Here is a 27176-nt window from a genome sequence, read left to right as displayed (position 1 = left end):
CACTTTAACCTTGTTCTGGCATCTGCTTTGGAGGCTCTGAACAAATACACCAAACCACACATGGCCTTGGCCTGACCCTGCCTGGCCCTAGAAATGCTCTAAAGAGAGACCCCAGCTCCTTCCTGCCTGAGCTCCCAAACTTGCTTTTTTTTTCCTTTTAATGTTTTTACTTTAATGTTTATTCATTTTGAGAAAGAGACAGAGCGTAAGACAGGGAGGGGCAGAGAGAGAGGGAGACGTGGAATCCGAAGCAGCTCCAGGCTCCGAGCTGTCAGCACAGAGCCCGACGCGGGGCTGGAACTCACAAACCGCGAGATCATGACCTGAGCCGAAGTCAGATGCTCAACCAACTGAGCCACCCAGGCATCCCTCAAACTTGCTCTTTGACTCAAGGTAAGCCCTGAGTCACAAGCCTGGACCCTGAACCTGGCTGACCCTCTTTCCTGGCTACACGCTGCCTTATCTATAACCACAGCCTGAGCGCAATGTTGGACCAGGCCACGGTCATCAGAACTTCATCCTTGGCTCAGACCCAGTCTCCAGAAAGACGCCAGAGTCTTTAAATCCACCTGTGTTTATTTTAAACACTTTCTGTAGTGGGTGGACAGGACCCCAGGGGTCTCCAGTCTGGGGGGGACTGCTCCCAGCCCCTCCAAAAGGCTGTGCGAACCAAGGCCTCTCTGAAGTGGCTAGGTGGAGGGCCTTGAACGGCCCAGAGAGGCTCAGTCACAACAGAGGGGCTGTTTCTCTGCATGTTCGGTCATGCTCTCATCATTTGAGCCCACACAGGGCACGGGGGAGCGTCTAGTGGGGTGCAGATGTCGGCACCCCACACCTGAGCCCACAGGTATCATCCCAAGCCTGTGGTGTCCCGTGGGGCGGTCCGGAGAACCTCCTGGAGAAGGTTCAGGTGAGGTCTGGCAGGCTAGCAGGGGTGAGGGTGTGGGGATGTGGGGACAGGCCGGTGATGAGTGGACACATGATGGAGGATGATGGGCTGCCAGGCAGGGGTGCCAAGGAAGGCAGGGGAGCCCGAGCCAGGCTGTGCGCAGAGACAGAGACCCGGAGAGCAGGCAGCCTGCCAGGGCACCAGCTCCCCGGGCTGGGCTAGTTTCACAGTGTCCCCAACCAGACCCCAGCTCGGGAGCCCAGGCTGAAGTTGGCAGAGGTGGGGGCACACTCCTGGGCGCTTGGAGAGCAACAGGTCTGGCCTGAGTGGGGACGGATTCACCCAAGCTGAAACAGTACTCAGGACAGGAGGCGTCTCCATCCCAGCTCACAGGCCGTCGTGGCCCTGGGCCTGGAGGATTTGAGTGCAGGAGAGGGGGAGGGGGCTTGCTCACAGCATCTGGTCCCGGGTCCAGGGGCCCCTGGAGCGGAGCCTCTTCTGCGGATCGCTCCCCCCACCCCCCACCCAGGATGAACCACAGAGCAGTGCGGTGCCTGCCTCAGACCCAGGTACCCTGCGGGCTGGCTTGGGGTCAGGCACAGCCGGATCCCAAGCAGCCCCAGCGGCCCACGACGCTCCGGGGCTGGAATGGACTGCTCGCGTAGACTGGTGGGGGTCGGTGGGGACCCGCGCGGCGCCAGAGGCCCAGGCGGAGGAGACGCGGGAGGCGCGGGAGGCGCGGCCCCGGCTGTGCGCGGGCCAGCAGCGCCACCTGTTGGGCGGACACTTGAGCCGCGGCGACGACGGCTGGCTCTGGATCATTCTGCAGCTGCCCCAGGTCTGCAGGGACAGGGCGTCTCGGGCAGGGTTGCAAGACTCTCAGAACCGCTAAGTACCCCAGACTCCTGGCCCTCCACCCATCCATTCCCATCCACTCCGTCCTAGCACCCACAGCCTCTCTAGGACCCCAACCCTGGCCAGCGAGCTGGGTCCTTACCCTGGAACAGGGAGTCCAGCAGGTCCTGGTTGACCCGGCTGGGGCTTGTGTGATGGACGAGGAAGCCTGGACCAAGGCAAACCAGTGAGTGCCGGCCCCAGGCCCCACCAGGGAGGGGCCGGTCCAGCTCCCAGAACTCTGAGTTCAAGAGACAGTGTGACTCCAGTCCTGCCTCACCTAGGAGCACAGCAGCTGCCCAGCGCAAGGGGTCCTGCGGGCTCCGCAGGTAGCCCTGGGTCTGGCTCAGAAAGCTGGGGATGTGACTCGGGTACTGCTGAACCTGGGGACAGACAGGCTTATGGCAGTATGGAAGGGCCAATCCCATATGGAGAGAAGGTGGCAAAGGTGAGCCCAGGAGCTGGGACCCCCTGGCGAACCCCCAAGGCACGGCATCAGGGCCTGAGGTCTTAGACCTGCCACCACCTTGGCTGGGAGAGTGGCCCTGGGGTACACGGGACCGAGTGGCTGCTCCCCCTACTGACCAGGCAGTGGCAGATGCGGCTTAGGGCCTCAGGGCTGTCGTAGTGGGCCACGGTGACCATCTCCTCCAGCAGGCCCCAACGGAGGGCGTGATCACAGCGGGCCAGGGTCCACTCTGAACTCTAGGACGGGCGAAGGGAGCAGGGGTAGGGGTCAGGGAGAGGCAAGAGGTGGCTGGGGTGTAGCCAGGACGAGGGGTGGAGGAGCCCAGGGCAGGTGGTCCAGGAAAGACCAGGAAGCTAGGAGCCCTTGACACCTGCACCTGACGTCCTTGTAGAACTCTTTGGAGTTGCGCAGGGTGGGGATGCAGAAGGCTGGATGGGGACAGCAGCGGGACAGTCTCGGGGGGCAGCTGACCTCAGCGGCGTCCCTGCTGGGATCTTGCAGGCGCAAGAGCAGCGGCACGAGGCTCTGCAGCACCAGCTTCCGCAGGGGGCCGCGGAGCCCCAGCTGGAGCCCGCCCCGGCCCCGCCGCACCAGCGTCCCGAGAAGTCCAACAGCCGAGGCGCGAACCGAGTCCCGGGCCTGCGTGGGAGGAAGGGGTCAGGGCACACCGGGAACCCAGGTCCAGGGAGAAGGGCGGTCTGGCAGGGGGTCTGGAGAGGCCTGAGGCCGGGCGGGCTGGAGGGGCGGGGAGGCAGCCTGGCGGGGCGGGGCTTACGTCGTCCAGCAGCGGCGGGAGGCGCGGCCCCAGCTCGGCGCTCAGCAGCCGCACGGGCGCCCGAGGCCGCAGCAGGAGCCGCCGCAGCGCGCCCAGCGCGGCGTCCACGAGCCGCGCGTCGCCCTCGCCCAGCGCGCCCAGTAGCGCGGGCAGCAGCTTGCTCACGTGCCGCACCTGCGGGGGGGGGGGGGAGGGGGAGGGAGCTCGTGGGCGGCCCCTCGCAGGCCCCGCCCAGGCCTCGCCCAGGCCCCGCCCAGGCCCCGCCCGGGGCCCCCGGCTTTCACCTTCCCGCGGCTCAGCGCCAGGTGGCCTAGGCCGAGCAGGCCCAGCCAGCGCACGGTGGGCTCGGGGTCGCCCTGCCAGGCGCGGAGCCGCTCCAGGATGACCTCTTCCCGCAGAAGCCCTGCCGTGGGCCGACTCTGCAGCAGCTGAGCGGGGACGCGGGGTCAGCATGCTCGAGGTCCCCAGGCACCGCCCAGAGGCCGGGTCTACGGTCACCCCTCACCGCCCGTGTGGACGCAGGCTCACCCCGGTGAAGAAGGCCATAGCCGTGAGGCGCCGCGTGTCGTCGGCGCTGCGCAGCCGGGGCAACAAGTTCCCGAACAGGCCTCGCAGGTGGTGGTCCGCGTGGGCCACCATGGCACTGGGAATGGGGCGGAAACGGGCGTTCTCCCTCCTCTGGGCGCCTCACCCCGGGAGACGTCTCCGCCCGACCCGCCTCCTGCCCCTGCCTCTTCCCCCCCCACCCCCTCCCCAGCACCTGGCCAGCAGCAGGACGCCTTCGAGGTGGGTGTGGGCTCCCACCAGCCTCCTCCAGCCTCCAGCCTGTTCCATGCACGTGACCACCATGCGGCCGCCGTCCCCGGTGAGCAAGGCCTTCAGGGCCTCCACAGCGCAGCTGGAGGTGGGGGCAGGCAGCGAGGGGGGAGGGGGGGTGAGGGCCGGGAGGGCACCGGCCCAGGCCTCACTCCGCTCTGGTGTGTGCCCTCACCTGGCGTGGCTGTGTGGCGGCCCTCGGTGCGATGGGGTCCAAGCTTTGGGGGTGTCAGGGGAGGACGCGCACCGCGCCAGCTGGTGCAGCTGTGTGACCAGCACGAGCAGGAGGTGTGGGTAGAAGCCCCGAGTGGCGCCGACGCAGCCGGACACAGCCAGCATCTCCCCAAGGGCACGAGTGGCCTGTGGAACAAGCAGCCCATCTCAGGCTCTGGTGCAGGGAGCAGGGACCAGGACAAGCGGCTGATGCTTGAGGAACATCATGCATGCGCTGGGCGCCCCCCGGGGCCCCAAGGGAGTCACTTACCGCCAGTGCCTCCGGCTCGGCCCCGGCTCCGCCCTTCAGTGCCCACAGCAGCTGTACCAGCACCTGCCCATTCACGCGCTGGTTTCGGCTCAGGCTGCGCCACAGCTCAGCAGCCACCCTGGGGGTGCGGAGCGCCCGAGACTCGGTCTGATGTGGGGGGTCCCCGGGGCCGGGTGGGAGGTGGCCACTGGGACTCCCACGTGGGAGAGTAGGTAAACCCCCCCCCCCCGACACTCCACCCCCAAATCCCAGAGAAGCAAGATAACCAGCATCAGTGAAGAAATAACCTGCAACCTTAACTGCCTGGCAGGGACCGTTCAGAACCTGGTCGGGCCAGCAACCCCGAAACAGACCCGATAGTGGAGACAATCACTGTGGAGAGTAAAACCAGAGAGAACTTCTCCTGGGGCAGGGTAACCACACAGCCAGGGGCTCCAGGCTTGCTGACCCCACCTTGGAGCTTACCCCCAGGCTGGGCTCCTAGTGTGACCCGGAGGGAGAAGGCAGGCCCCCGAGGTTTGGGGGGTGGGGGGGTAGGTGGAGGGCGGGAGTCACACGGAGGGAATTGAGGCCCTCTCCACAGCCTGCCCCTCCAGGACCAGACTGCTGCCAATTTGGAAGAGGGAAGGAAGCTGCGTGGTGCCTCGGGACGCGGGGCTGGCCTGGGCCAGGCGGCTTACCGGTCCGGGGGCAGCGAGCTGGGCAACAGCGCACACACCACCTCCTGAGCATGCTCCAGGGCCAGCGCACTCAGTACCCGGAGGGCCGCCTGCCGGGACCTCCCCTCGGCCAGGCTGGGCACCTGTGCCAGCAGCCCGCGCACCAGGGCATACACCTGGCGTGAGGGAGCCCGCGTCAGTGGGAGACTTTCTGGACCCCCCTGGACAGGTGCCACCCGAAGGGAGAGAGCTTGACAGGCTGCTCACTGGGATCCCCCAACCTGGGGACTCCACGGCAGGAGCCTGGGGGCAGGGAGGGGGTGCTGGCTCACCTGCTCCTCCAGACGCTCCCCCCGGGCCTCCAGGGCTGAGGACAGTGTGAGGGCTGTTGCCTGGGTCCCCGCAAAGCCAGCCTCTTCCAGGCAGGCAGCCGCATACAATGCCAGGTCAGCCAGGGCCCCCTCCTCCCAGGAACTTGGGGGGTCCTAGAGCAGGGTGGGTGGGATGTACGAAGTCCCCTTGCCTCTCCCAATTCTTCCCCAGCACCTCCCCAGCCTCCTCCCTGTGGTCCCCTCGGCCCCCCTTCCCTTACCACTCACCTGATAGAGCCCCTTGGGGGCTGGCTCTTGCACCCTGGGCAGAGAGCAGGGCACAGGGCGGGCTGTGGGGATGGCAGTGACACCCATAGGCTCCGCCTCAGGTTCAAGCTCAGGTTCAGGCTGAGGGTCAATGGAAGAGGGTCCTGGGGGCTGCCCCTGGTTGGCCCGGATCTCTTCAGCCAGAGCTGTCAGGGTTAGGGCCCCCACAGGGCCCCCCCGAGCCCTGCCCCATACCCCCCAAGCCATGGCTGCCGCACACCCCAAGCTACTCAGCTGGACCCAGCCTACGGCACCTGCCACTGGTTCTCCCCGGAAGTCATGCGCGGGCCTGACCTAGAAGCTGGCCCTGGGCAGACAGGACCCAGGACAGGCGTGGTGGCGCATGCCTGTGAGCTCATGCTCTGTGCGTGTGGGGGGTTGGGGAGCCACGCCGAGGCGTGCCCGGGTGTGGCACACAGCAGGGGCTTGTGAAGGGCCCTCCTGCCCTTGCTGCTGGCAGCGAGTAGCCAGCCTGATACCTGAGCGTCTGGGATCTGGCTCAGCCCACCAGGGTCTTGGGGAAGGGATAAAGAGCCCTGGCATGTGGATCTACAAGGAGAGGGGGAGAAGGGCCCTTTACCCCTGACCTCCAGCCCCTCTGGGCGGGGAGACCTCGTGGAAGTGTGCCCAGCCCTGAAGAAGCCCCAGCAGGGACCAGAAGTCTGGGCCCAATCCTAAGTTAAAGCCTTGCCTGATTCAGCCCTAAAGAAGCAGATGTGGGGGCGCCTGGGTGGCGCAGTCGGTTGAGCGTCCGACTTCAGCCAGGTCACGATCTCGCGGTCCGTGAGTTCGAGCCCCGCGTCGGGCTCTGGGCTGATGGCTCAGAGCCTGGAGCCTGTTTCCGATTCTGTGTCTCCCTCTCTCTCTGCCCCTCCCCCGTTCATGCTCTGTCTCTCTCTGTCCCAAAAATAAATAAACGTTGAAAAAAAAATTAAAAAAAAAAAAAAAAAAAAAAAAAAAAAAAAAAAAAAGAAGCAGATGTGTCCAGGCAGGGCCTGGGGTCAGGGACTGGGCTGTCCCCATTGCATTCCCACGGAGCCAGACATCTGGGGGATGAGGATGGTTGGGAGAGCCGTCACCACCTCCCAGCTCAGGCAACCTCGGGCTGGAGCAGAGGCCGCCTCCCAGGTGCCCTTGCTGGTGACTGCCATTGTTGAGGTGGGCCCCCCGGGTCCTGGCGCCTGGGAAGTGCCCATCTGAGAAGTGTTGACCTGTGGGAACCTGGGGTGGGTGTGTTCTGCCACGTGGGTGTTCGTGAGTCTGTGTGTCTCGAAGCCTCATGCTCCCCAGGGCCTCTGCCCTAAATTCTGTCATCCTCACCCAGTGACATGGGCACTGGCCTAAGCTTAGGGATCCAGAAAAGCCAGTCTGGTCAGATACCTGGAGAGGCGGAAGTGTTCTAGGAAGCACCCCCGGGAAGCCCGCTCCCCTCCACACGCCCTCGCCTGCCTTTGCCACCTTGTGCCGGACCAATCAGAGGCGCCCGGCGCCCCTGCCCCACTTCCCCCAGAGCCTAGAACGTCTCTCGTGAGTGGTTTCTCTGGAACGCAAGTTGCCAAAGCTGGCAGAAGCCTGAGCAGCTTCGTGTGCGTGAGGCAAGGCCAGCCCAGCACCCTGAATCTCTTCACGGGCTCTCATGTGCACCCCTGAGCCTTTCTCTCTGCAAGGCTGCTGCATCAGCAGCCGGCTCCCCTGGGGCCCAGGCCCTGCTGACCCTGTGACAGATGCCAGGGCCTGGAGAGAGCCGGCTGGGTGCAGCCCGTGAGCCCAGCGTCCCCAGTGGCAGAGTCCTGCAGGCCTGGCCACAGCGGTGGCCTGGGACACCTGCACTTCTTTGGCTTTGGAAGCTGGGGTGCCCTGCTGACCTCTCCGGGGCGGGGACCTTGGTTGGCAGGGGAGTCTGGGGCCGTGCCTGGATACAAGACCCTCTTTCTGGCACCCGTCCCTGCCCTGTGGCTCCGCCTCCCTAGTTGCCTGCAACAACTCTTGGGTGGGCACCAAAGCCTCCCTTTCCCCATAGCGTTGTCCCCCCCCCCCCCCCCAGTCCAGCTTCCCAAGCCCTGGACACTCCCCAGCCTTGGCCTAACTCCTTGCGACCTTCAGACCTCAGCACAGGACAGCCTCCCCACCCTGGCAGAGCCTGGGCCTCCCCTGGGAGCATGACCCCGTGCTCTGACCCCAGACTCCAACCCACCCTTGGAGGCCCTGGGGGTCAAGTGAGTGGCAGGCTGAGTGAAGAAATGACACGGGACAAGTTGTGCAGGACAGTGAGTGACTCATGTTGATTCCAGGCAGTCTCCACCACAGTTCTCACGAGGACCCTCCTGTACTCAGTCGGTCCACCAGGGCCTGTAGCTCATCAGACAGCGCCACCTACAGGGAAAAGAGAGAATCGACGGGTGGCTGTAGAAAGAGAGGGCACACAAGGCAAAGTGACAATGATGTGGGGGGGGGCGGGCATCTATCTACCTGGTACGGTGTGGGCTGTTCCAGCCGCTTGTGCTCAGGGTTCAGGCGACCCAGGGACAGCTGGGCAAAGGCTCTAGATTCAGCCAGAGATGGGAGAGGCCCACACAGCTGCGGGGAGAGGGAAGGGGAGAGGTGAGAGAGGCCCATGAAGCTGGGGCAGCGGGAAGGGAGAGGCTGGGGCAGGGGGCAGGAGCAGGTGCCAGGGCTCAGTTCAGGCTCACCGTGCAGACTGAGGGAGCAGGTAGAGGCAGTTACCTGTCCCTGCTGAATGCAGAGTCTCAGCAGGGGCTCCACGTGGGCAGGCCTCACGACACAGGCTTCCAGGGCCCCTCGAGGCCAGACCCTCAGCTCCTGGCCAGGCTGGGGTGGTGGTTCCTCTGCCAGCTGCAGCACATCCATCAGCAGAGACCCTGTGTGTGCAGCAGGAATAAAGTGGGGGGCCTGGGGACTCGAGGAGGAGGGCCGTGGGGGAGTGGGAGGGGCCTCACCATCGGAGCCCAGGAGCCGGAAAGCGGCCTTGCTCCCAGGCAGTGTCTGTTTCTCGGGGTCCTCAGTCAGCTTCATTCGGGGCTGACCTCCCACAGACACCAGCTGCAGAGACAAGTGCATGGGACCATGGGAATCTCCCCCCAAACCCATGACCCCTCTGGCCCACTCCACTGGACCCCAGACCCTGTCTTGACCTTATAGACGCAGCCCAGGGAAGGCTGGCGGGGGCAGGTGACCACGGTCGTGCCGATGCCAATGACGTTCACCTCACTGCCCTGGAGGAGGAGGGACAAGGTGGCACTGAGCTTGGTTGACATCTGCAGGCCCAGAGCCCTCCTAACCACCCCTGCCCCTGCTCCCCACTGCCCGCCAGCCACCTCCTGGGCCAGCCGGGCCAGCTCTTCCTCGTCAATGTTGTTGCTGACCGCGATGGGGACTGATTCCAACCAGGGCATCTGGAACCTGTGACGGGTGGACAGCCCTCAGGTCTCCTGCCTCACCTGGTCATTCTCTATTCTCAGTTACGCACCTCCCCCCACCCTCTCCACCTGAGAATTTGGCCTCAGCCACATGGGCTCTGCCTTCTGCTTACAAGCCCCTGGGTGAACCACTCCCCCGACCTCTCCCCCCAGAGCCCCGATGTCTCCACTGTGGTAGCCGCCAGATCAGAGCTCCTCAATTTGGGAGGAGCAAATCCCTCCCTCCCTCCCTCTGCCCCATCCCAACACTCCTGCCCCCAACAGGGTCTCTCAGCAGGCACAACCCCTCCCAGGGGACTCACTGGGACGCAACGGTCCTGAAGACCCTACGAATCTCCTGGGCCTGCTGCAGAAGGTCACCGCTGTCCAATCTTATGCCCACGGCTCGGTAGCCCAGCTCCCCCAAGGCTAAGGCTACTGCCAGAAAGTTAGGAAGACCACTCCTGCCAGCAAGATGAGAAGGGTTGGTGGAGGGGCCATAGGTGTTCAGGCAGAGCCCACCCAGGGGGGTGCCTGGGCCTCACCTCTGCACACTGTAGGTGTCCAGCAGGCCCTGGAAGGCCCGGGGGAAAGCCAGGGCATAGGCCACAAAGGCTGCCCGCTCCCCCCGGTGGGGCTCCTGCACCCCTAGCCCCAGATGGGCACACACGCGTTCCAGCCATGCCTCCACACATGCAGCCAGGTCTACCCTGGGGCCCTGACTGGCAGCTGGAGCCAGCATCTATGGAAACGGGTGAGTGAAGGATGGACAACCCTTAGTGGATGAGCAGGGTGAGGACTGGCTCCCCCAGGCTGAGGTCTAAGCAGGGGTAATGCCTGCCACCATCTGCCCGCTTCTGAGCGCAGGACTGCAGCTACCTGCTAGGGTGGCTCAGATGGGCGGGGCATGGCAGTCCCTCCTTCCCCTGGGCAAGGACTGGCTTCCGGGACTGCCCTCTGGAGGGCAGCGGAGGAGAGAGGGATGCTAACCGGGTCAGGGGGCACCTCAGCGCCCGAAAACGAAGTGACGAAAGAGTGAGCCAAGGTTCCAGCCAGGGGCACCCCCCGCAGCTGTCCCGCGAGCACGTTGCTGCTGCCATCGAAGCCTGCATCAGGGGCCAGGAGGGCGGGGGCGTCAGTCGGGCGTCAGACTTGGCTAGAGGGCTTCCGGCAGGCCTCCTCCTTCCCTGACCCCTGTCTCCCTCCTTGGGCTCTTACCGCCCAGGTAACTGTAGGTGGAGGCCGTAAGACCTCCATCGGGGCCCTGAGCTCGCCGCAGCCCCATCTCCAACAACCGCTTCGTCGGACCCGCGATCAGGCGAAGCCGCGCAGCGTTGGTGGCGATGAGGCTGTGGGGGGCAAAGGAGCAGGGGACCTGCGGTGAGGGTCCGGAAGTCACCGCGGCACCGCCGGCCTTCTTTGAGGCCCTCCACAGTGGGAGCCGGAAGCCGCTCTCCAGGGCCCTGCGCTCCACCCACAGAGCCTAGGGGCCCCACCCCACCCACGGAGCCACGCCCCTCCCAAAGGCCCGCCCCCCCCGGAAGTCGCCGCTCTTTCTCCCGGGGCCCTGCCTTCCCCGGGCTCCTCCGGCCGGCGGCCCCCCCGCCCCCCCCACCTGGCGTAGCTGACGAGGCAGAGAAGTGGCGTCTCCAGCAGTTGCACTACCAGGAGTGGCCCTGACACCTGTAGCAACGGCACCTGCGGGGAGGGTGGTCAGCTGGGCGCCGCCCGGCCCGCTCGGTCCCGCGCCCCTCTGCCCCCGCTCACCCTGCACTCACGCTGGGGAAGGCGAGGGAGCCCTCGGGCAGGGCCCGCACCGTCACACCGGAGCAGTCGAGGGTACGAAGGTGCTCGAAGAATGCGGGATCCGTGTCGGAGGGCAGCACCGAGGCCAGAAACTGCACGTCTGGGGGTGACAGAGGCCCTCGTGGGCTGCAGCCAGCGCAGGCCGTGGGGACTCGTCGGGGCTGGGACCGCGGTAAAGAAAGGGGCCTGTAGGGGGCCTTGGGGGGCCTTTGTTGGGCCATGGAAGACTCTCATCAGGCGAGAGTCTTGTCCGGGATTCATCAGGCCTGGGGCGGGGTGGGGGGAGCTGGCTTAGATGGCAGGTGGCCTGGAGGGGTCAGGGACTCGCCAGGTCGGGAGTTGGGGGTGGGGTGGGGTGGGAAACTGTCCTGGCGGGGGCGGTCTATCTAGGTGGCAGGTGTCCTGGGGGTCGTGGGGGCTCGCCTGGCCGGGGTGGGGTGTCCTGGCAAGGGCGGGTCATCTAGGTAGCAGGTGGCTCTGCGGATCGTGGGGGGCTCGCTGGGGCCCGAGGAGGTGGGTTGTCCCGGCGGGGACAGCTCATCAAGTGGGGGGCGTCCTGGCGGGGTCGTGGGGGGCCGGCCGGGAACGGCGGGGCTACTACCTGCGTCCCGCAGGCGGAAGGTTCGCAGGAAGCGCACGCAGTCGCGCAGCCCCGCGGCCAGGGCGAAGGCGCCGCCGAAGGGGCAGCGGCGGAAGTAGAGCTCGAACTCGGCCTGGTCCCGCGCCCGGCCCGCGCGCCAGTAGCCCAGCGCCATGGTGGCTTGGTAGAGGTCGGTGAGCAGCGGCCGGGCCGCCGCGCTCGCCTCGGGGTCCCGCTCCGCCGCCATTCCGCCCCCGCGCCCGGACTCTGGCCGCGCCCCGCCTGGCCCACGTGACGCCGCTCCCCACGCCCGGAGCCTCCCCTCCCCCACCCCTCACCCCCCCCCCCCCCAACGCGGAAACGGGTGGGGCGGGTCAGCGGAGGGGCCCCTCCTCCCCTAGGGGCCTGGTCTGATCTGGGGTTCCCCCCACCCCACCCCACCCGCCGGCGGAGGGGTAAGTGGTGTTAACTGCACACCAGCCCAGGCCCAGAGCAGGGCAGCAGGTAGAGGGGATTCTAGAACTTGCTCCAATTGGGCACGTACGTGGTGCCACACCATACGGCTTAGGGAACCAGTGGGGTGCTGACAGAGCAAGGCGGTGAACGGGTAGCCTGCCGGGTCCCCACCATCAAGGGGGCCAGTCCATTCCCCTTGTGGCTCGGCACCCTGGAGGACAGCAGCTGTGACATGCCACAGCCCACACCATTCATTTCTCCCCAACTGTGAGGACGGTGGTCTCACCAGCCACACTGGCCAGCAGTCCTGGAGAGAAGCCACTAGTGGCCCAAATACTGCCCACGCGGGACAGTGGGCACGAATTAACCATGGGCCTGTCCAAAGTCCAGTTCTCCAGCGAGGGAGGGACCGGCCGCATCTAAGGAAAGCAGCCCAGCTTGTCCCTGGATGTGGTGGGAGGCCTGGCAGGTGTCACACAGGTCAGACCTGGGGGGCCCATGTAGTCACAGCAGCAGGGCCCGGTCAGCCACTGGGACCTTTGTTCCTGGACAGTTTCAGGCGGACACTTTAGCCCCCATGGAGACAGCGTGGCTGGGAATGGAACCCAGAGAAGGCAGAGTAGAGATGCCTCAGGGGCCTTGGAGGGCCAGCAACCCACACAAGGAAGGAGCCACGCATGCTGTTTCTGCCTCAATAGCTTGAACCGTTCGCGGCACTTGTAAGCGAGGGGAGAGGGCAGGCGGGGTTCAGTCACACACCAAAATGCGGCAGAGACGGGGCACCTGGGTGACTCAGTTGGTCAAGTGTCCAACTTTTGATGTCAGCTCAGGTCATGATCTATCAGGTTCTTGGGTTTGGACTCCATGCTGACAGCACGGAACCTGATTGGGATTCCCTGCCTCCCTCTGTCCCTCCCCTCCTCAGCCCCACTCACTCAAAATAAATACACTTGAAAACAAAAAAGAATGCCGTGGAGAAACCGAGGAGGGGGAGGACGGCACTGGCGCCGTGGGTTCCTGGGTGTAGGGGCCTGGGTGGGACACGACCCAGGTGCGGGCCACGTCTGAGGCCTGGGGTGTAGCAGTGCTGCTCCCTGAATGTGCCCACCCACCGGGCCCAGACCAGGACAGGAGCCAGAGTGGAATCTCCGTCTTTAATGGCTGAGGGCCCCACACCCCACGGCCGCAGGCTGGGGCTCAGATCTTGTTGAAAGCAGCAATGTCCACACTCTGCACCTGAGGAGGAGGAGGAGGGAGGCCCGTGGTCAAGTGGGGCCTTGGTTCCCAAAGACCCACCCACCCACTCCAGCACCCTACCAGGCCAGGGGTTCCCTTGGGGGCCTGCCACTCACGTGCTCCTCGAACTTGGTGATCTCCTCCTCCAGCAGGTCCGTCCCCACCTTGTCGTCCTCTACCACACACTGAATCTGCAGTTTGCGGATGCCATAGCCCACGGGCACCAGCTTGGAGCCCCCCCAGGTCAGCCCGTCTAACTGGATGGAGCGCACGCAGGCCTCCAGCTGGGCCATGTCTGTCTCGTCATCCCACTGGGAGATCAAGGGGTGGAGAGGCTGGGTCAGGAGCCTGCAGACCCCAGGGAGTGCCCCTCCCCTCACCGGCCCCTGCCCTCGCCCCCCAGGGCACAGAGGGCACGCAGCTCTCCTCTCGGCTGAACCCGGCCAGCTCCCGGCCAGCTCGCTGAGCCCACCGGGAGCCCGGGGCAGGGCCAGGGGCAGAGGCCGGGGGCGGGGTCACTCACAGGCTTGACGTCCAAGAGGATGGAAGATTTGGCCACCAGCGCGGGCCGCCCCGCCTTCTTCTCCGCGTACTGCCGCAGCCTCTCCTCACGCAGCCGGGCTGCCTCCTTGTCCTCCTCGTCATCGCTGCCAAACAGGTCGATGGCATCGTCCTCGTCATCCTCTGCGGCGGTGGCCGCCTTGCCGGCAGGGGGCTCCACTTGGCGCATAGGGGACACGTGCTGCCGTTGGGAGAGGGAGGCTGAGGGCCCCGCCCCCGGGGCCCCAGCTCTGCACCCTGGTTAAGAGGCTGTGGCGGGGAGGGGGACAGGAACACCCCCCACCCCCTCCCCAAAGGGCCCGAGAAGGGCGCGCACCTGGGTCTGTGGGGCTGCAGCCCGGTGGGTGGGTGAGCTCTTCTCCAGTGCGCTCAGCCGGGCCTCCAGCTTGGAGACAGCCTGCTGCAGACCTTGCACCACTGCAGGAGCAAAGGGGCCGCTGGTCAGACGGCGGGGACTGGGTGCGGTGCCCCACCCGTTAGGCCCAGGGCCTCACCGCCTCGCAGGCTCTGATTCTCCACTTCCAGGCTGGCGATCCGGATGGCGAGCTCACTGTGATCTCCGCCTGGCCCGCTGGAGGCCCCAGGGCCTGAGCTCTGCAAGGCAGGGGGAGAATGAGACTCTGCACCCCTGCCTGCTTCCAGGGTTCCCCCCAGTCACAGCCACTGAGAATCAGGGCCCCAAGAAAGGTGGGAAAACTGCTGGACGCTAGGAAGCAGCTCCTGTCAGCCCACTGGGTCCACCTGTGACACTGCACCCGAGGGTGGGAGGAGGCCCTGTAAGCAGGACAGCAGTGAGCGACGTCCTTGGCCAAGCGGAAGGCACAGCGCCCAGGGCAGCCCCAGCACGGAGCTACTGCGGGGCCCACAGCCACAGTCGGGTGGGAGGAAGCTCCAGGAGCGGCCTGGGCCACACAGCAGGGCCCGGCAGCGCAGCTGGGAACTGGAAGCAGGCTGGGAGGGCAGCTGAGGAGCCAGTGGGAGTCAGGAGTGCTTGCTGCAGGGGGCGCCCACTCCGTACGTAGTACCCTGCCTCCCCCAGGCCACGCACCTGCCATTTGGCTCACCAAGCCTGCCCTCGAAAGGCTTGAGTGACCTGGGGCCCCATCCTGCCTGCCAGCCTCCCTCTGGTTCCTCCCTGACTGGGAATCCCTATCACCCAACTCCAGCGGTGCCACCCAGGGAGCCCCTCAGCACAGCGCCGCAGTCCACGCCCGAGTTACACACCCTGATAGAATGGTCTAGGAGGACGGAGTGTACCTGGCCCTTCCCTGAGGGCCGCTGTCCCTCCCCTCCTTCCCTGTGTCCAATTATGAAGACTTTGGACCCGGAGCCCACCTGCCAAGCAGCCACAGAACCAGCCCCGTGGCTTCCTCCTCTGTTCTGTGTACCCCCGGAGCCCAGACAAGCTTAAAACCTCCAGGAAGTACAGGCAGACAGGTGCCTGGCTTCCTTGCCCCAGGGACCGGAGGGCAGTGCTACCCGTTGTGACCCAGCAGCTCCCTCGTCTGGCTCCTAGTAGAGCTGGCCAAAGGTGGAACGGGATGCTGCTGTGCAGCTGGGGTCAGAGCACTGGAGCCAGGAGTGGCTGGCACCACTCCCCTCCTTTCAGCTCAACGTGAGTGTCCACACCCAACCCCCCCCCCCACCTCCCTGCCAAAGGAGACCCGTGCCGGACTCGCCCGACCCTTGGCTGCGGCCACATGGCCTCCTCTCCACCTGTTTCCCCAGCACCCCAGCTTGCAATGCCGTTCTCACTAGGATTTTCCAAAAGTTTCCATCAGATAGGGATGAAATCCAGACCTTCCTGTTCCCTCGAGGCCCGGACCATCCTCCTCCTGTTCACCAGGGAGTCTAGCCCCCCCCCCCCCCCCGCCCCAACCCCAGCCTCAATAAGGCAGACCAAGGCTACCCTAATCCTAGCCTGTGACGGTGCGTCATAAGGAGCCAGCCACGTAGTAGCCTCAGAGGACAGTGCCACATGCCAGGGTTTGGAATCCAGACCTTTCCGACCCCATCTCCGACCCTGTCCCTGGCAGCATGCACGGTTCCCAGGAACCCCTTGGTTCTAAAGGCCCAGTGTCTGCTGAGCCCTATCGAGCCCAAACCCAAGCGTTGGGGCTGGGTCAACAAGGTCCCTCCCGGTCCATTAGCAGTTGAACGATACTCCTCTGAACTTCGTGCCGCTCTCAGAACAGGGGCTTTTGTTTGGAAACTGGGTCTTTATGGTGCTAATCCAGTTACAACAAAGTCGGGAGAGTGGCCCGAATTCTGACTGGTGTTCTTATAAAACGAAGTTTGGATACAGACACACAAAAAACAATGTAAAGGCAAAGGAAAACCAGGAGAGGCCTCAGAACCTACCCACACCTTGACTTTGGACTTCTAGCCTGCAGACTGAGAAAGGAATCCATTTAAGCTCTTGGTCTCTGATGCTTTGGCCTCCAGCAGTGCCACCCCCAGCACACAGGGGCTCCCCCAAGCCCTCCCAGCGGGCCCACATGGTTTCCCCAAGACCCGGAGCCAGAGGTCGACCCCAACACATCCAGGGCCCCCTGAGGGCCAGAGGGGGGGCTCCTGTGGCCCAGAAACCTCAGCGCCACTGGGCACCCTGGCCTTCTGGGGGTTCGCACCCCACGCACCTGGCGCCAGCTCCTCCCCACGGCTGCCTGGCCCAAGCAGGGACCCTCCCCTCCCAGCTGTCCAGCCTATGGCCCAAGAGCCAGTATAGCCAAAGCAGCTGGGCAGGTGGGGGTGCCCACGTAGTCGTCCCCAAGCCTGTAAAAAGGTGACCTAAATGGCAAAAAAGACTTCGCACGTGATGAAGCGGAGGCTCTGGAGATGGGGAAATCCTCCTGGATTATGTGGGTGGGCTCAGCGTCATCACCAGGCTCCGTGTACCCAAGAGGCAGAGGAGAAGGAAACGTAACAGAAACAGCCATCAATCAGGATTCTCTGATGGCTAGAAGCCACAGGCCAAGGAATGTGGGCGGCTTCTCAAAATTGGAAAAGCCAAGGAAAGGATTCTCTCCTAAAGTCTCTAGGAGCAGAACTCTGCTTGATCCTCGACCCTCAAGGACAGGACACCATGTGTCCTAGAGAGAGGACAAGGTCTCGACTTCGCTAAGAAGGCGGAGCAGCGGGTCTGTCTCCTCCTGGGGACATCTGCCCAGCCAGGCTGGGGACAAAGCTAAACATGGACCTGCTTTCCTCTCTTGTGACCCAATCTGGGACCCGGGGGCCAAACGCAGCTGGACGGCCCCTCTCTGGGCCTCAAATTTTATCATTTGGACTCCCATCCTGTGAACCCATCTCTCCAGGGAGGCAAGGCCTAGGAAGCAAGAGAAAAAGGCCTCTCCCACTCCTCCCCACACAGAGTGCAGAGCAGGGAGGAGGCCCCCAGGCCCAGCCTGGGGATGGCGCCACAGCAACAGGCAGGGTGAGAGCAGGTGGGAGTCCTGGGTGACCACCGGGCAGCAGCACGGATGCCGTCGGCTCCTGTGGCAGTCTGAGTCACCGAAGCCCGCTGGGGCGGGAACACCGTGCTGGGCGCCCCGCCCCAACTGTGCTCCTGAGGCCCAAATGATCGCAGCGGTACCGGGGTACTGGGGCAGCGGGGAGGCGTGCAGCCAGGCCGGAGGGCAGCAGTGCCGATGCGGGCCTGCAGGTACTCACCCCAGCCAGGGATTTCTGGATGTTCTCTCTGGCTCTGGCAATGTCACGGAGGATCACACTGGCACCGTTCTCCTATAGACAGTGCAGAAAGAACCGCTTTTTTCTTTCCGTTAGAACAATTTTAGCGGAAAAAAAGGAACGAACCCTTACAGACAGCAAGAGCTGCACAGAACCGAAGGCTCAGTGGGATGGCAAGGAGCTATGACAACGGCCCCGAGGCCCACACCCCGTCCTGATGGGCACCGGTGTGCCTGCTGGTCTGACACGGCGAGGTGCCCCGTCCCATCTCGAGCAGATCCAGGGACGCACCCGCAAAGACCCCACCACCAGCGCCTGGAGCAGAGCCGCTGGGGCCGAACGTGCCTCTGCCCACCCCCACCCCGTGCTGGCACAGTCCCCCGGTGCCCCGAGGGCAGCCCCCACCTGGCGCGAGGAGCCAGCCACGGGCCCGTTCATCCGCTCATAGAACTGCCTCTCTGCATCATCGTATTTGAACTTGTCGAACCAGATCTTCTCGTGTGCTAGGAAGTTTGTAGCCATTTTCCTGTTGGGAAGGGAAGGCGAGACTGAGACAGCCTGGCTGGGAGGAGAGGGTACGTGCCCTAAGGCCCCAGGCCTGGCCTGCGTGAGTGCCCCACAACGGCCCAGACACCAAGGGTGCAAGGTGACGAGGGGTCCAGGTCGGAGCACAGGTGCCTTGGCACTGCCCGAACCAAGTCTGTAATCCGCACCCCCCCCCAACTCCCGGCTCCCACCCCTTTGGTTCTCAAAGTGTGGTGAGGAGCCCCTGGGGGTCCCCGGGGTCCTCCCTGTCCAACTACACGTTTGTGCAAGGCACAATTATGTCCATCAGACAATACACACCAACAGACTGAATGCAGAAGAAAGTGTGACAAACCGGGTGCCTCCTGGTTAAACAAGCCACTAAGATTTGCAAAAATGTCGAATAAGGCCGCTCTGCTCACTGAATTTTTTTGTCTTGGGAACACTGCTGCTCGTAGGAACAAGTCATTATGTTAACGCGTGATCGACTTCTTATTCAACGACTGAAGAACTACCCGCGTTTCTATTTTAATTGCTAACGTGACAAAACTCAACAGCACAGAAACCGTGTGAGGTCCAGAGACCTGGAAGTTTGAGAACGGCTGCTCTAGAGCGGGAGCCGCACGGCTGTGCCCACCGCCCTCCACCTGGCATGGCCCCTCCTGTTCCTGAGCAACGGTGACAGAAACGGACCCGATCTCACCAATCCTCTGTGCCAAGGGCCCCGGGCTATCACTGGACCACACCGAGTGCGCCCCTGGTGTCAGGAAAGGAGCCGGGCCCCGTGACTCTCCTCCACCCACCCCTACACAGCCATCAGGTGCAGCCAGGCCCTGAACCGTGAACAGTTTTGGCTCCACACTCACCCAAGGCTGCTGATGGGGACGCTCCTGCACACGGGTTCCCACACCCCGCCGCTCACACCGAGCTAACAGGCTGCTGATGGGCATGTGGGGCCCAGGGTGGCACCGCTCCCTGGGGCCCGGCCTTCCGCATGGCCACCCACGCCCCGGACCCTCCCGCTGCCGCGCTTGCCGTTTGCCCGGCCGCCTGCCTCTCCCCCTGCCCTTCTCCAGATCCTGGCGTCCAGACACCACTGCCGGTGTTGCATGGAACCATCCTGGGGCCGAAGGCAAGTGAGCCTCATGCAGTAGGTGTCCCTCAGACATAGACCACTCGACTGACAACATGCCGGTGTGCCTGAGACACTCGCCTCACCCTGGAGGTGATTATGGAACGGGAGGTAGGGGAGGACAGACAGAAGGGGCAGGAGGGACGTGCCAGCTCCCATGTCTTCCCAGCAGGGCTCGGGCCAGAGGCCTTTAACACTGGCCCTGCCCTGCCCTGCGACAGCCAGGGGCACTGGGAGTTGCCCAGCAGAAAGGGAAACCCTACCCAAGCAGAGTCTGCCCTGTGCTAACCCCTTTCCTCCCTCAACAGCCCCAAACCTTGTGATCCCCAAGAGGTGGCCCTGGAGGCTGCACTGCCCCAGGAACAGAAAGCTACACCTCTGCCCAACCCACTCCTGCATCCAACTTAGCCGGGTCCAGGAGTGCTGGGGAGAGCCGTGCCGGGGCGAGGGGGGGTGGGGAGAAGAGCAGCCAGGGCCCCAGCCCAGGGAAGCCCGGGCCGGGAACCCAGGCGGCAGGTTTCTCCTACTTGGGTCTCAGGCTGGACATGGTCGGGCCAGACCGGGCACCAGGTCGGTGAGCCAGGGATGCAGCTTCGAGGCGCCAGGCCACTCGCAGGGCCTCTGCGGCATGATGGCGGCACTCTGCGCTGTCATAGGTGGGCTTGCTGAGCCAGGGGGCCTCAGCATCTTTGTGCAGGAGATACCAGTAGGGCAGGGCAGAGGAGGCCTCCCCGTCAACCCGCCGAGGCCCGACCCGCTTGCTTCCCACGGCGTTTCGGCCTCGCCGGTCTCTGCGGCCCCGCCTGGCCCCCTCAGCCTGGCCAGCTCGCTCCTGCAGGCGCACCTTCCCAGGAGGGTGGCCGTCGAACATGGCCTCGTAGAAACCCCTCTCTGCCGCATCGTACTGGGGCTTCTCCAGCCACACCTCCTGCACCAGCGCCTGCAGACTGCCCAGCAGGGGTTGGCCGTCGGTCAGCGGGCCGGGCTGGCGGGCGAGAGCCAGATCGGGGGCAGCTGCCTGCTGGCCCGTGTCAGAAGCCCCCTGCCTGCCACTCCCCTCTGTGGCCAACAGCGAGGCCTGCGACCGCTCCACGAACGCCCGCTCGGCCTGGTCGAAGGACGACTTATTGACCCAGATGCCCCAGGTCACATGGTGGCAGGCCACCTGGCTTCCGTGGGTGCAGGGGCCTCGGGGGACCAGGGCAACCCGCTGGGCCGCCTGGGCAGCCGCATCCGCCAGCCTCTGGCGATAGGAGCTCTCTGCCTGGTCGAACATCGGCTTGTCCAGCCACACGTGGTCGGCCGAGAGGCCCACGAGGGCCAGGTCTGCCTGGCCGAACCAGCTCTTTGGTGAGCGCTTCCTTTTCTTCTGCAGAGGCTTCTTTCCGTCGTGGCTCCTCCTGGGGTCGCTCCTGCTGCCGCTGTCAGGGGCGTCTGCCTCCTCGGCGTCCTCCCGCCCAGGCCCGTTCACGGCTGGCGCTTCAGCCAGGAGCTGCTGGGTGGCGGCGGCTCGTGTGGCCTCGTGCTCGTAGAAACGCCGCTCGGCTTCCCCATACTTCTGCTTGTCCTCCCAGACGGTCTCCAGGGCACAGGCGGCTCTCCCGCTCCTCATCTTCCGCACAGCGTTAAAAAGCAAGCACAAGAAGGCAGTTGCAACACCGCGGGCCATGGGGATGGCGCCCCGCCCCCCTCCTCAGCCTGACTTTCAGGGCTGGCCGGGCCTGGGAGTGCTCCCCGGTGGGGGTGCCAGGAAGACACAAGCAAGGACCCGAAGTCAAGTCCACGGGAAGCTCAGTAAAGCGATAAGCAATGACGTGCATGCATGTGCGTACGTATGCGTTCTTTTAGCTGTAAAGCTAATCTTTCCTAATGCGCCCAGGCTCTCCAGAGGGGTCTAGAGAACGGTTTCCAAACTTCTTCAACCACAGAAGCCTTCTCCCCTAGAGCCTCCACAGGGGGTTGCCAAATGAAATACACACCACACCCAGGTAACTTGACTGATATATAAACAACAAATAACTCTTAGAATAAACACGTCCCACGAAATATTTAAGACGTTTACGCTGAAGGGTTATTCGTCGTTCATCTAGGATTTTAACAGGACATCCTTTGACTTCGCTAAATCTGGCCACCTTGCCTGAGGCACTGGGGCTTCCGCCTTCTAGAAGTATACGCGGCAGTCTCCCAGGCCAGCCCCATCACGGCCAGGCCACCACGGCGGACCTTGCCCTGTGGTGGCATACCCCTGCCGCAGCCACACCACCGCCTGCAGCAGCGCATGCTCCAAGGGGAGCTGGCAAGGGTCTCAGACAAGGGTTAGTGTCTCGGGGAGCAGCTGGGAGCACAGGGTGGAGGGCCCGGCCCTGCAGGGGCCACACTGGGGGAGACACAGGGAGGATGCTAGTGACCATCTGGAAGAGAAGGAGCCTGGCGGCTCAGGCAGCAAGTGACAAGCAGGCTCCGGGTCAGCCACAGCCACCTCTGGGCGCACCCGCAATACAGGAGCGACCACGTGGGAAACTCTGGGCCCCAGGGTCATTAGGGCACCCGCCTCTAGTCACAGAACCATTTGATGTGAGGGGCCCCATCCCTAGAACAGAGGGAGGCAGGTGGGGAACTGTGTGTCCCATCTGCCACTGTGGACAAACCCTTGCCGAGAACCTCAGCCTCTTCAATAGAGGTGGTGTCCCCTCCAGTCTGGAGGCCACAGTCATCTGAATAGAGGAGTCTGGGCCACCACTGCCACCACCTCTGCAGCCTCTGGCCAGAAACGGCTCAAGCCCAGAAAGCCCCAGTAGCCAGTCTGCTCTTAAGACGTGCCCAGTGGTCTGAGCTCACACTCCACAGGCCTGTTCTAGAGGAATGGCTGTAGCTGGCAGAGATCCTGTCCAGACACAGGCTGGACTCTGGCCCCTGCTCCCGAAAGCAGAAGCGCCCACGCCAGATGACCAACACCCAGGACCATCCCAGCTTCTGCGGGGTCAGTCAGTAGCCTACGTGGGGGGACGCACCTGCTGGGCCCTGTCTCCAGGAGACCAGGTCTCCAGAGGGAAGGCGGCAAACCTTTCCCGTCACCTGCAGCAGCATCGACATCCCTTTCCTGACACCCCGAAACAAAACTGAAACCTGATTCTAATGACCCCGTGGGACATGCCGGCTGTGTAAGCCCCGCGTCCACTCAAGACGTGGGGGAAGATTCTCCCTTGAACTGTGAAGGGACGTGTTGGGGGCCTCTAATGGCACAAGCCACAGGACGGAAGCCCCAGGCCTGGAGAGACCCCTGGGACGCCCCCTTGTGCCGTCCTCCCCAGGCCGGCAGCAGTCCTTACCAAGGCCAGGCTGACAACAGAGGCAGTGGTGAGAGGCGGGGAGCGTGTGCTCAAGAGGCAAGGCATTGTGACATCACCACCGTCCCTGAGGGGACTGCAGGCCAATCAGGCAGGGCTTGTCCGCCCTTCAAACTTTCTGGCAACAAGCCCCCAGCAGACCCTCAGCAGAGGGGCCCAGGGCTCGGTTGGTTCAGCCCCTTGAGCTCCACTAGGCTGACGCCCCACTGGTGAAGTCCTGTTGGAACCTACTGGCCTAGAGGCTGTCCTTGTCTCCTGACATCACATCAGGGCCTGCTCAGAGCTCTGGGGGCCACACCTTGGGGGAGGCGGGGAGAGACTGCTTCTGAAGATTTCTCAAGAACAAGGGGTGTGGCCTGTGGCAGGGGGTGTCCCCGGTGTCCTCTGCCCAGAGGGGAGGGCCAGCACGCCGGCCCCGGCCTGCTCGGGGAGTGCCCCCCACCACAGGCACAACCTGGCTCAACCCAGGGATGCACTGAGACACCCACGCGCTGCCCTGCCTGGCAGGATCAAAGCCCAACGACAGCAAAGCCAACTCCTTTGTGTAGCAGACAAGGAAAGTAAGGCCTGGCAGCCTGGCCAAGCCGGGCCCTGCATAGGCGCTGGAATGCCTCGTACGCTGTGGGCCAGGGGCTCCCTGGCTGAGGTGAAGGGAACACCGGGCACGGGACAGGTGGGTACTTACTTTCCCTCTGGTCTCCTAGGATGGCATGAAGAGAAAGCAGCAAGGTTAGAGGCAGTCAGGGCAGCACAGCGGCTGGAAGGTCTCTGCAGAAGGTGCTTGGAAAGGTGGCGCGAGGTTTGGCCGAGCAAACTGAAGATGAGCACCAAAGACCCACCACCCAAATCCCCGAAGGTGACCAAGTCCACCCACTCGGGACAGCACCCCCACCCCCCCACCCCCTGCACCACAAAACGAGCAGTTCCTATGGTTCGCATTAGCTGGACTGGGCAAGCCCGTCTGAGCACCCCTCCCACCCGCTCCGCACTCCAGCACGAGCCCTCTGGGGGGAGAGGAGCCAGCACTCAGTGCCCCCACTGCCACGTGCAGCTGTCGAGGGGGTCCCTACCTGGCCCCGCTGTCGTGCTGCCCTAAGTCCAGGGCCGCTGGACAAGGCAAGAGACAACCAGGACCACCCATGGGACCCAGCAGCCCCAGAGCCCACGCTGGGGCAGGGAGCCGCCACCACTCCACGCTTGAACAAAGACACAAAGTCCCCACGGTGTGCACAAAAGGACAGGGCTTTTAGTCCCTTCGCAGATGGGAAAACGGACCAGAAACACTAAGTGCCCCGCCCCAAATCCGACAGAGGTAGCAGTCCAGGAGCCGAGGAAGCCACACGCAGACGAAGCCATCTCTGAGAAAGCCTGCAGGGCACGGCGGACAGCCCTGCCCGCCCTGCCCGCCCTGCACCGGGAGCCCCCCCAGCTGCTCCCTCACCGGAACCCAGAGATCTGCCAGCCAGGCCCCTTGGCCCCCGCGTCTGCCCCACACCGCAGCAAGGAGAGCAGCAGCACCAAGTCACTGACAGGGACGTCCAAGGTGCCCGCGGGTGCGGCAGACACAAGGACACGGGCGCGAGGACAGGGAGCTGCCCCCCAGGAGCACACAGCAGGCCCTGGGCAGTCGACCTGCACACATGGCGGTGAGCCGCCCTGCTGGCAGTGAAGCCGGTGTGGTGACAGGCCAACAGCACTCCGGGGACACTTGCTGCAGAACCAGGCAGCCGGGTTCTCCTGCCCCCGGCCTCTCCATCTCCCAGGACAGCCGGCAGAGTGCCCCCCACCTTTACTGCCTCAATCTCCCCGCTCTCTGAGCGCTCCACGTCCCACGAGGACCTGCTGAACTGAAAACCCCTCTCTCTGGTAGAAAAGCAAATCTGAGTTTAAATGATCCCCGTTGAGAACACGAACATCCGAGCCTCCAGCCAGAGCAGGGACCCTCCTCTCTCTCCCGTGCTCTCTCCACACACACAGCATTGGCTCCGTAACAGTGAAGGACGAGGAACAAGGCCCCAGGACAGCAGAGCGAAGACCCAGGAGGAGGGGGCCCCAGGCGTCCCTGCCCACTGCCATCGTCTACTTGCTTGCTCACTGCAGGGCCCAGCTGGGCTGCCCGTGACCAAGACTTAGCCCCCGAGCCTCAGGCAGGCTGAGACCTCGCCCACGGGAGGGGGTACTCAGGGGCCATGCCCCACCTAGCCACCAGGGACCGGGGTGAGGTGAGCCATGCAGGAGAGCTGGTCCTGGCCACAGACGACCCCTCCCCTGCAACTGTCCCAGCACCCCCGTGGAGACGTGCTCGAAAGCACGTGAGCTGGGAAGGCAGTTCTTACAGCGGCCCTGGCAGCGGCCCCCACAGCACACCCCTGGCTGGACGGCCTGGTCGGAAGGCGAGGATGTGGCCCCCGGCACTGCGCTCACAAGGTGCCAGGGCCTGTAAGTCTCTTGGGGCCTAGCGGAATGGGGTAGGTTTCTGGGAGGAACTGGCCCCTCACCAGACTCTGCCCTCCAACGATACCTTCCCCTGGACACCACCCCATCACAGCCACACCCCCGGACCAGCCCCCCAGTTGTCCGCCCAGAGGGCAAAGGTCTGCAGGCCAGCTCCGTCTTCCTCACGACAAAGCCTGCCGTACCTGCGACGTCTGAGAGCGCCGGGACACCTGGAACCGTGAGTCTCGGGGGGAAGGCACACAGAGGGGTAAATTTACCCGACGGCGCGTCTCCACGTGCACGGGGTGATGCCACTTGACTCTCGCAGGGGGCACTCCACAGCCCCACATGCTTCCCAACCTGACTCCTGATGTCAGCCCCGCTTAGAAGTACGGCTTGTCCTGGCAGCAGAAAGGGGGCCCCCCAGGCCCTCAGATTCCAGGCTCACACCACAGCTACCTAGGTCACCCCGGGGCAGGCTCAACAACGTCCACGCCTCAGATGCCACAGCCTACCAGACCTGTCTAACCTAACCAGCCGGGCCTATGCCCCCTTCCCTCGGGGTGACCCCAAGGACTGCACGTGCTTCCTCAACCCTTCTGTGCACGCGGGCCTCACACAGCTGGAAGACTGAGCGGAGAAGGGAGGCCCCCGAGTCAGGGAGGTGAAGAGCCCGGGATCCGTGTCTGCCTCCATCGCCTGCACGGAGCTTCAATGCCATGCTACCACCTGCTTTGACCACATACATGTCACCTTAAAATACTGGTGCAGGGCGGAGGCTCAACAAATACGCTTGCCAGCATTTCCTGCCTGTGGAACCCCAAAATACGACACCAACGCACAACTTGCTGGAGGTATTTTTCTGGTCAGTCTTCAAACGCGCGCACACACATCCCTGCAAGGACACTTCTTTCACAGAAACGCTGCTCAAGCACATTTGCCCACTTGTGCTGAACCCTGGCAGCCTCACCCTGCTCCGCAGGGGCAAAGCTGAGGGGGAGGGGGTGGCCCTGCACCAGGATCCTCCAGAGGGCAGTTGTCTCTGGCCGGTAAAAGGCTCTTCCCAGGACTGGCATGAGGCCCAGAACACCGACTGCCCCCATAGAGGTGACAGAAAAAGCCTGCTCCTCAGCTCGGGTGCCAGTCACTCTGCAAGATGACACTTTCTTGGGACTCCCTGTTCACAGGGCAGGGCACAGGAACGCTCGAATCCCATGTGAGCCAGCTCACCGGCGGCTCAGCCAGGCTCGGGGTACCCAGAGAAGGCTGGGGTGTCAGAGCTGCCCATGCAGAAGCGTCCTGAGAGTGTCCCTCCCCGCCCCCGGGCCAAGCCTGAGCCCTCAGAGAAGATACACGCCAGAGTCAATTCGAAGAGGTGTTCCCCTTCCGGCAGGGATCGCCCCAAAGCTTAGCCGGACAAATATTTGTCTTGTTGAAGGGTGGCCCTTCGTTCACGCAAGCCTCCACCCCACTCCACTCCTCTGGCCCCCTTCTTCCTTCCAATCACGGGGCGCATTTCTCGGGAAGGCGTCACCCACCCCTACAGAGACCGGCTTCAACGTCGCCTCCTGCCGGGACCCTTATCCAAGTCAGGACTCCCGGCCACTCCGAGAACCCTAAGAATTTCTCCTGAGTCACTCAACAGTCACTCAGCAGTCACTCCCTTGTTCTTTCCCGCGCTCACGAACCCTCAAGGCTCCGCGAGGGCTGGGCCCAGAACCGGCGTGCAGCAGGTGCTTAACGGACGCGTGCCCGACAAAAGAAGGGCTACAGGACCGGGACCAACCGAGACCGAGGGGCCCACGCGGCCCCCGGCCTCCCGGCCGCCACCTTCCCGCCGGGACCGCAGTCGGGGTCCCGCCGGCCACGTGGCCCGCGCGCCCCGCCCCCCTGCGCCCGCCCCTAGCGCCGCGCTCGTCCCACCGTCCCTACGCCGGCACCCCGGCCGCACTAACGCCCCGGCCCGGGCGCCCGCCCCGCCCCCGCCCCGGCCCCTCCGCGGCGCGTGCCGCTCCTGCGGGCGCGGGCTGCGGTACTCACGCCAGCCAAGGACGCGGCGACCAAGGAGGAGGGCTCGCGGCGTGCGACGGTGGAGGAAAGGGAGAGTCGCCCCGGCCGCGCACGGGAAATGAAGCAGAGGGATGCACCACGCGCCGCGGCAGGGGAAGCGGCTCCCGCGCACGTCCCGCCTGGCCGTCACAGCCCTCCGCGCGACGCAACGCTCCCCGCGGCTGCAAAGACAGAAGCCAGTGGGAGTCACCACGGGGCTCGCAGTTTCCCAGAGAAGCTGGAGCTAGCAGCCGCGAACAGGACGGCAGCTCGTCCGCACCCCTGCGCTACCGGTGCAGTGGGCTCGCCGGGATGGGG

At 64.4% G+C, this 27176-nt stretch overlaps 3 protein-coding genes and 1 long non-coding RNA gene across 8 annotated transcripts; 1 reads left to right on the top strand and 3 right to left on the bottom strand.

Annotated features, from left to right (window-relative positions):
* Positions 1-558: 558 nt before the first annotated feature.
* On the bottom strand, positions 559-7944 carry MROH6 (maestro heat like repeat family member 6). Of its 4 annotated transcripts, none has more exons than XM_086695318.1 (16): positions 7819-7904; positions 6104-6173; positions 5586-5741; positions 5319-5471; positions 5008-5162; positions 4328-4445; positions 4019-4203; positions 3788-3925; positions 3556-3670; positions 3312-3455; positions 3028-3201; positions 2724-2891; positions 2369-2488; positions 2064-2166; positions 1887-1952; positions 559-1661 (listed from the first exon to the last, which is right to left on the bottom strand). In XM_086695318.1, the coding sequence occupies exons 1-16, from the start codon at positions 7902-7904 to the stop codon at positions 1249-1251; spliced, it is 2364 nt and encodes a 787-aa protein (XP_086551444.1). In that variant the 3' UTR covers positions 559-1248. The 4 variants fall into 4 exon arrangements, 3 of the variants coding, with proteins under 3 accessions (XP_086551444.1, XP_086551446.1, XP_086551445.1); XM_086695319.1 differs by having other exon boundaries at positions 1351-1729; XM_086695320.1 differs by lacking the exon at positions 6104-6173 and having other exon boundaries at positions 5586-5705; positions 7819-7944.
* Positions 7880-11709, bottom strand: NAPRT (nicotinate phosphoribosyltransferase). Its single transcript, XM_086695324.1, has 13 exons — positions 11448-11709; positions 10819-10946; positions 10656-10738; positions 10259-10389; positions 10031-10146; positions 9586-9782; positions 9364-9504; positions 8960-9044; positions 8777-8857; positions 8582-8684; positions 8349-8503; positions 8094-8201; positions 7880-7997 (listed from the first exon to the last, which is right to left on the bottom strand). The coding sequence occupies exons 1-13, from the start codon at positions 11671-11673 to the stop codon at positions 7935-7937; spliced, it is 1617 nt and encodes a 538-aa protein (XP_086551450.1). The 5' UTR covers positions 11674-11709; the 3' UTR covers positions 7880-7934.
* LOC147571763 (uncharacterized) lies at positions 10901-13747 on the top strand. Its single transcript, XR_015246731.1, has 2 exons — positions 10901-11018; positions 12436-13747. It is a non-coding gene; the product is annotated as an uncharacterized LOC147571763 (long non-coding RNA).
* EEF1D (eukaryotic translation elongation factor 1 delta) lies at positions 13023-27005 on the bottom strand. Of its 2 annotated transcripts, none has more exons than XM_086695323.1 (8): positions 26850-27005; positions 17775-17895; positions 17352-17423; positions 14174-14273; positions 13996-14096; positions 13642-13860; positions 13235-13429; positions 13023-13118 (listed from the first exon to the last, which is right to left on the bottom strand). In XM_086695323.1, exons 2-8 carry the CDS (start codon positions 17889-17891, stop codon positions 13080-13082), a joined length of 843 nt encoding a protein of 280 aa, XP_086551449.1. In that variant the 5' UTR covers positions 17892-17895; positions 26850-27005; the 3' UTR covers positions 13023-13079. The 2 variants fall into 2 exon arrangements, with proteins under 2 accessions (XP_086551449.1, XP_086551448.1); XM_086695322.1 differs by lacking the exon at positions 26850-27005 and adding an exon at positions 19554-20638.
* Between the last annotated feature and the right edge of the window lie 171 nt (positions 27006-27176).

Source organism: Puma concolor, chromosome F2 (genome assembly GCF_028749965.1).
Source record: "Puma concolor isolate L17-30 chromosome F2, mPumCon1.1.hap2, whole genome shotgun sequence".
Lineage (NCBI taxonomy): Eukaryota > Metazoa > Chordata > Mammalia > Carnivora > Felidae > Puma > Puma concolor.
The sequence above is the reverse complement of the archived record's forward strand: the minus strand, read 5'-3'. Positions and strand labels throughout refer to the sequence as shown.

Excerpts from the sequence above, each read along its gene's own strand:
- EEF1D (XM_086695322.1), bottom strand. The coding sequence starts at position 20,638 with ATGAGGAGCGGGAGAGCCGCCTGTGCCCTGGAGACCGTCTGGGAGGAC. Across the intron at positions 14,097-14,173 it reads GAATCAGAGCCTGCGAGGCG|TGGTGCAAGGTCTGCAGCAG; the intron begins GTGAGGCCCTGG and ends TTGCTCCTGCAG. Across the intron at positions 13,861-13,995 it reads CTGCAGCCCCACAGACCCAG|CACGTGTCCCCTATGCGCCA; the intron begins GTGCGCGCCCTT and ends TCCCAACGGCAG.
- MROH6 (XM_086695318.1), bottom strand. The coding sequence starts at position 7,904 with ATGAGTCACTCACTGTCCTGCACAACTTGTCCCGTGTCATTTCTTCAC. Across the intron at positions 4,446-5,007 it reads AGCTCGCTGCCCCCGGACCG|GGTGGCTGCTGAGCTGTGGC; the intron begins GTAAGCCGCCTG and ends CCGCACCCCCAG. Across the intron at positions 4,204-4,327 it reads CCGAGCCGGAGGCACTGGCG|GCCACTCGTGCCCTTGGGGA; the intron begins GTAAGTGACTCC and ends CTTGTTCCACAG.
- NAPRT (XM_086695324.1), bottom strand. The coding sequence starts at position 11,673 with ATGGCGGCGGAGCGGGACCCCGAGGCGAGCGCGGCGGCCCGGCCGCTG. Across the intron at positions 9,045-9,363 it reads TTCAGGACCGTTGCGTCCCA|GTTCCAGATGCCCTGGTTGG; the intron begins GTGAGTCCCCTG and ends CACCCGTCACAG. Across the intron at positions 8,685-8,776 it reads CCCTGGGCTGCGTCTATAAG|CTGGTGTCTGTGGGAGGTCA; the intron begins GTCAAGACAGGG and ends TTGTCTCTGCAG.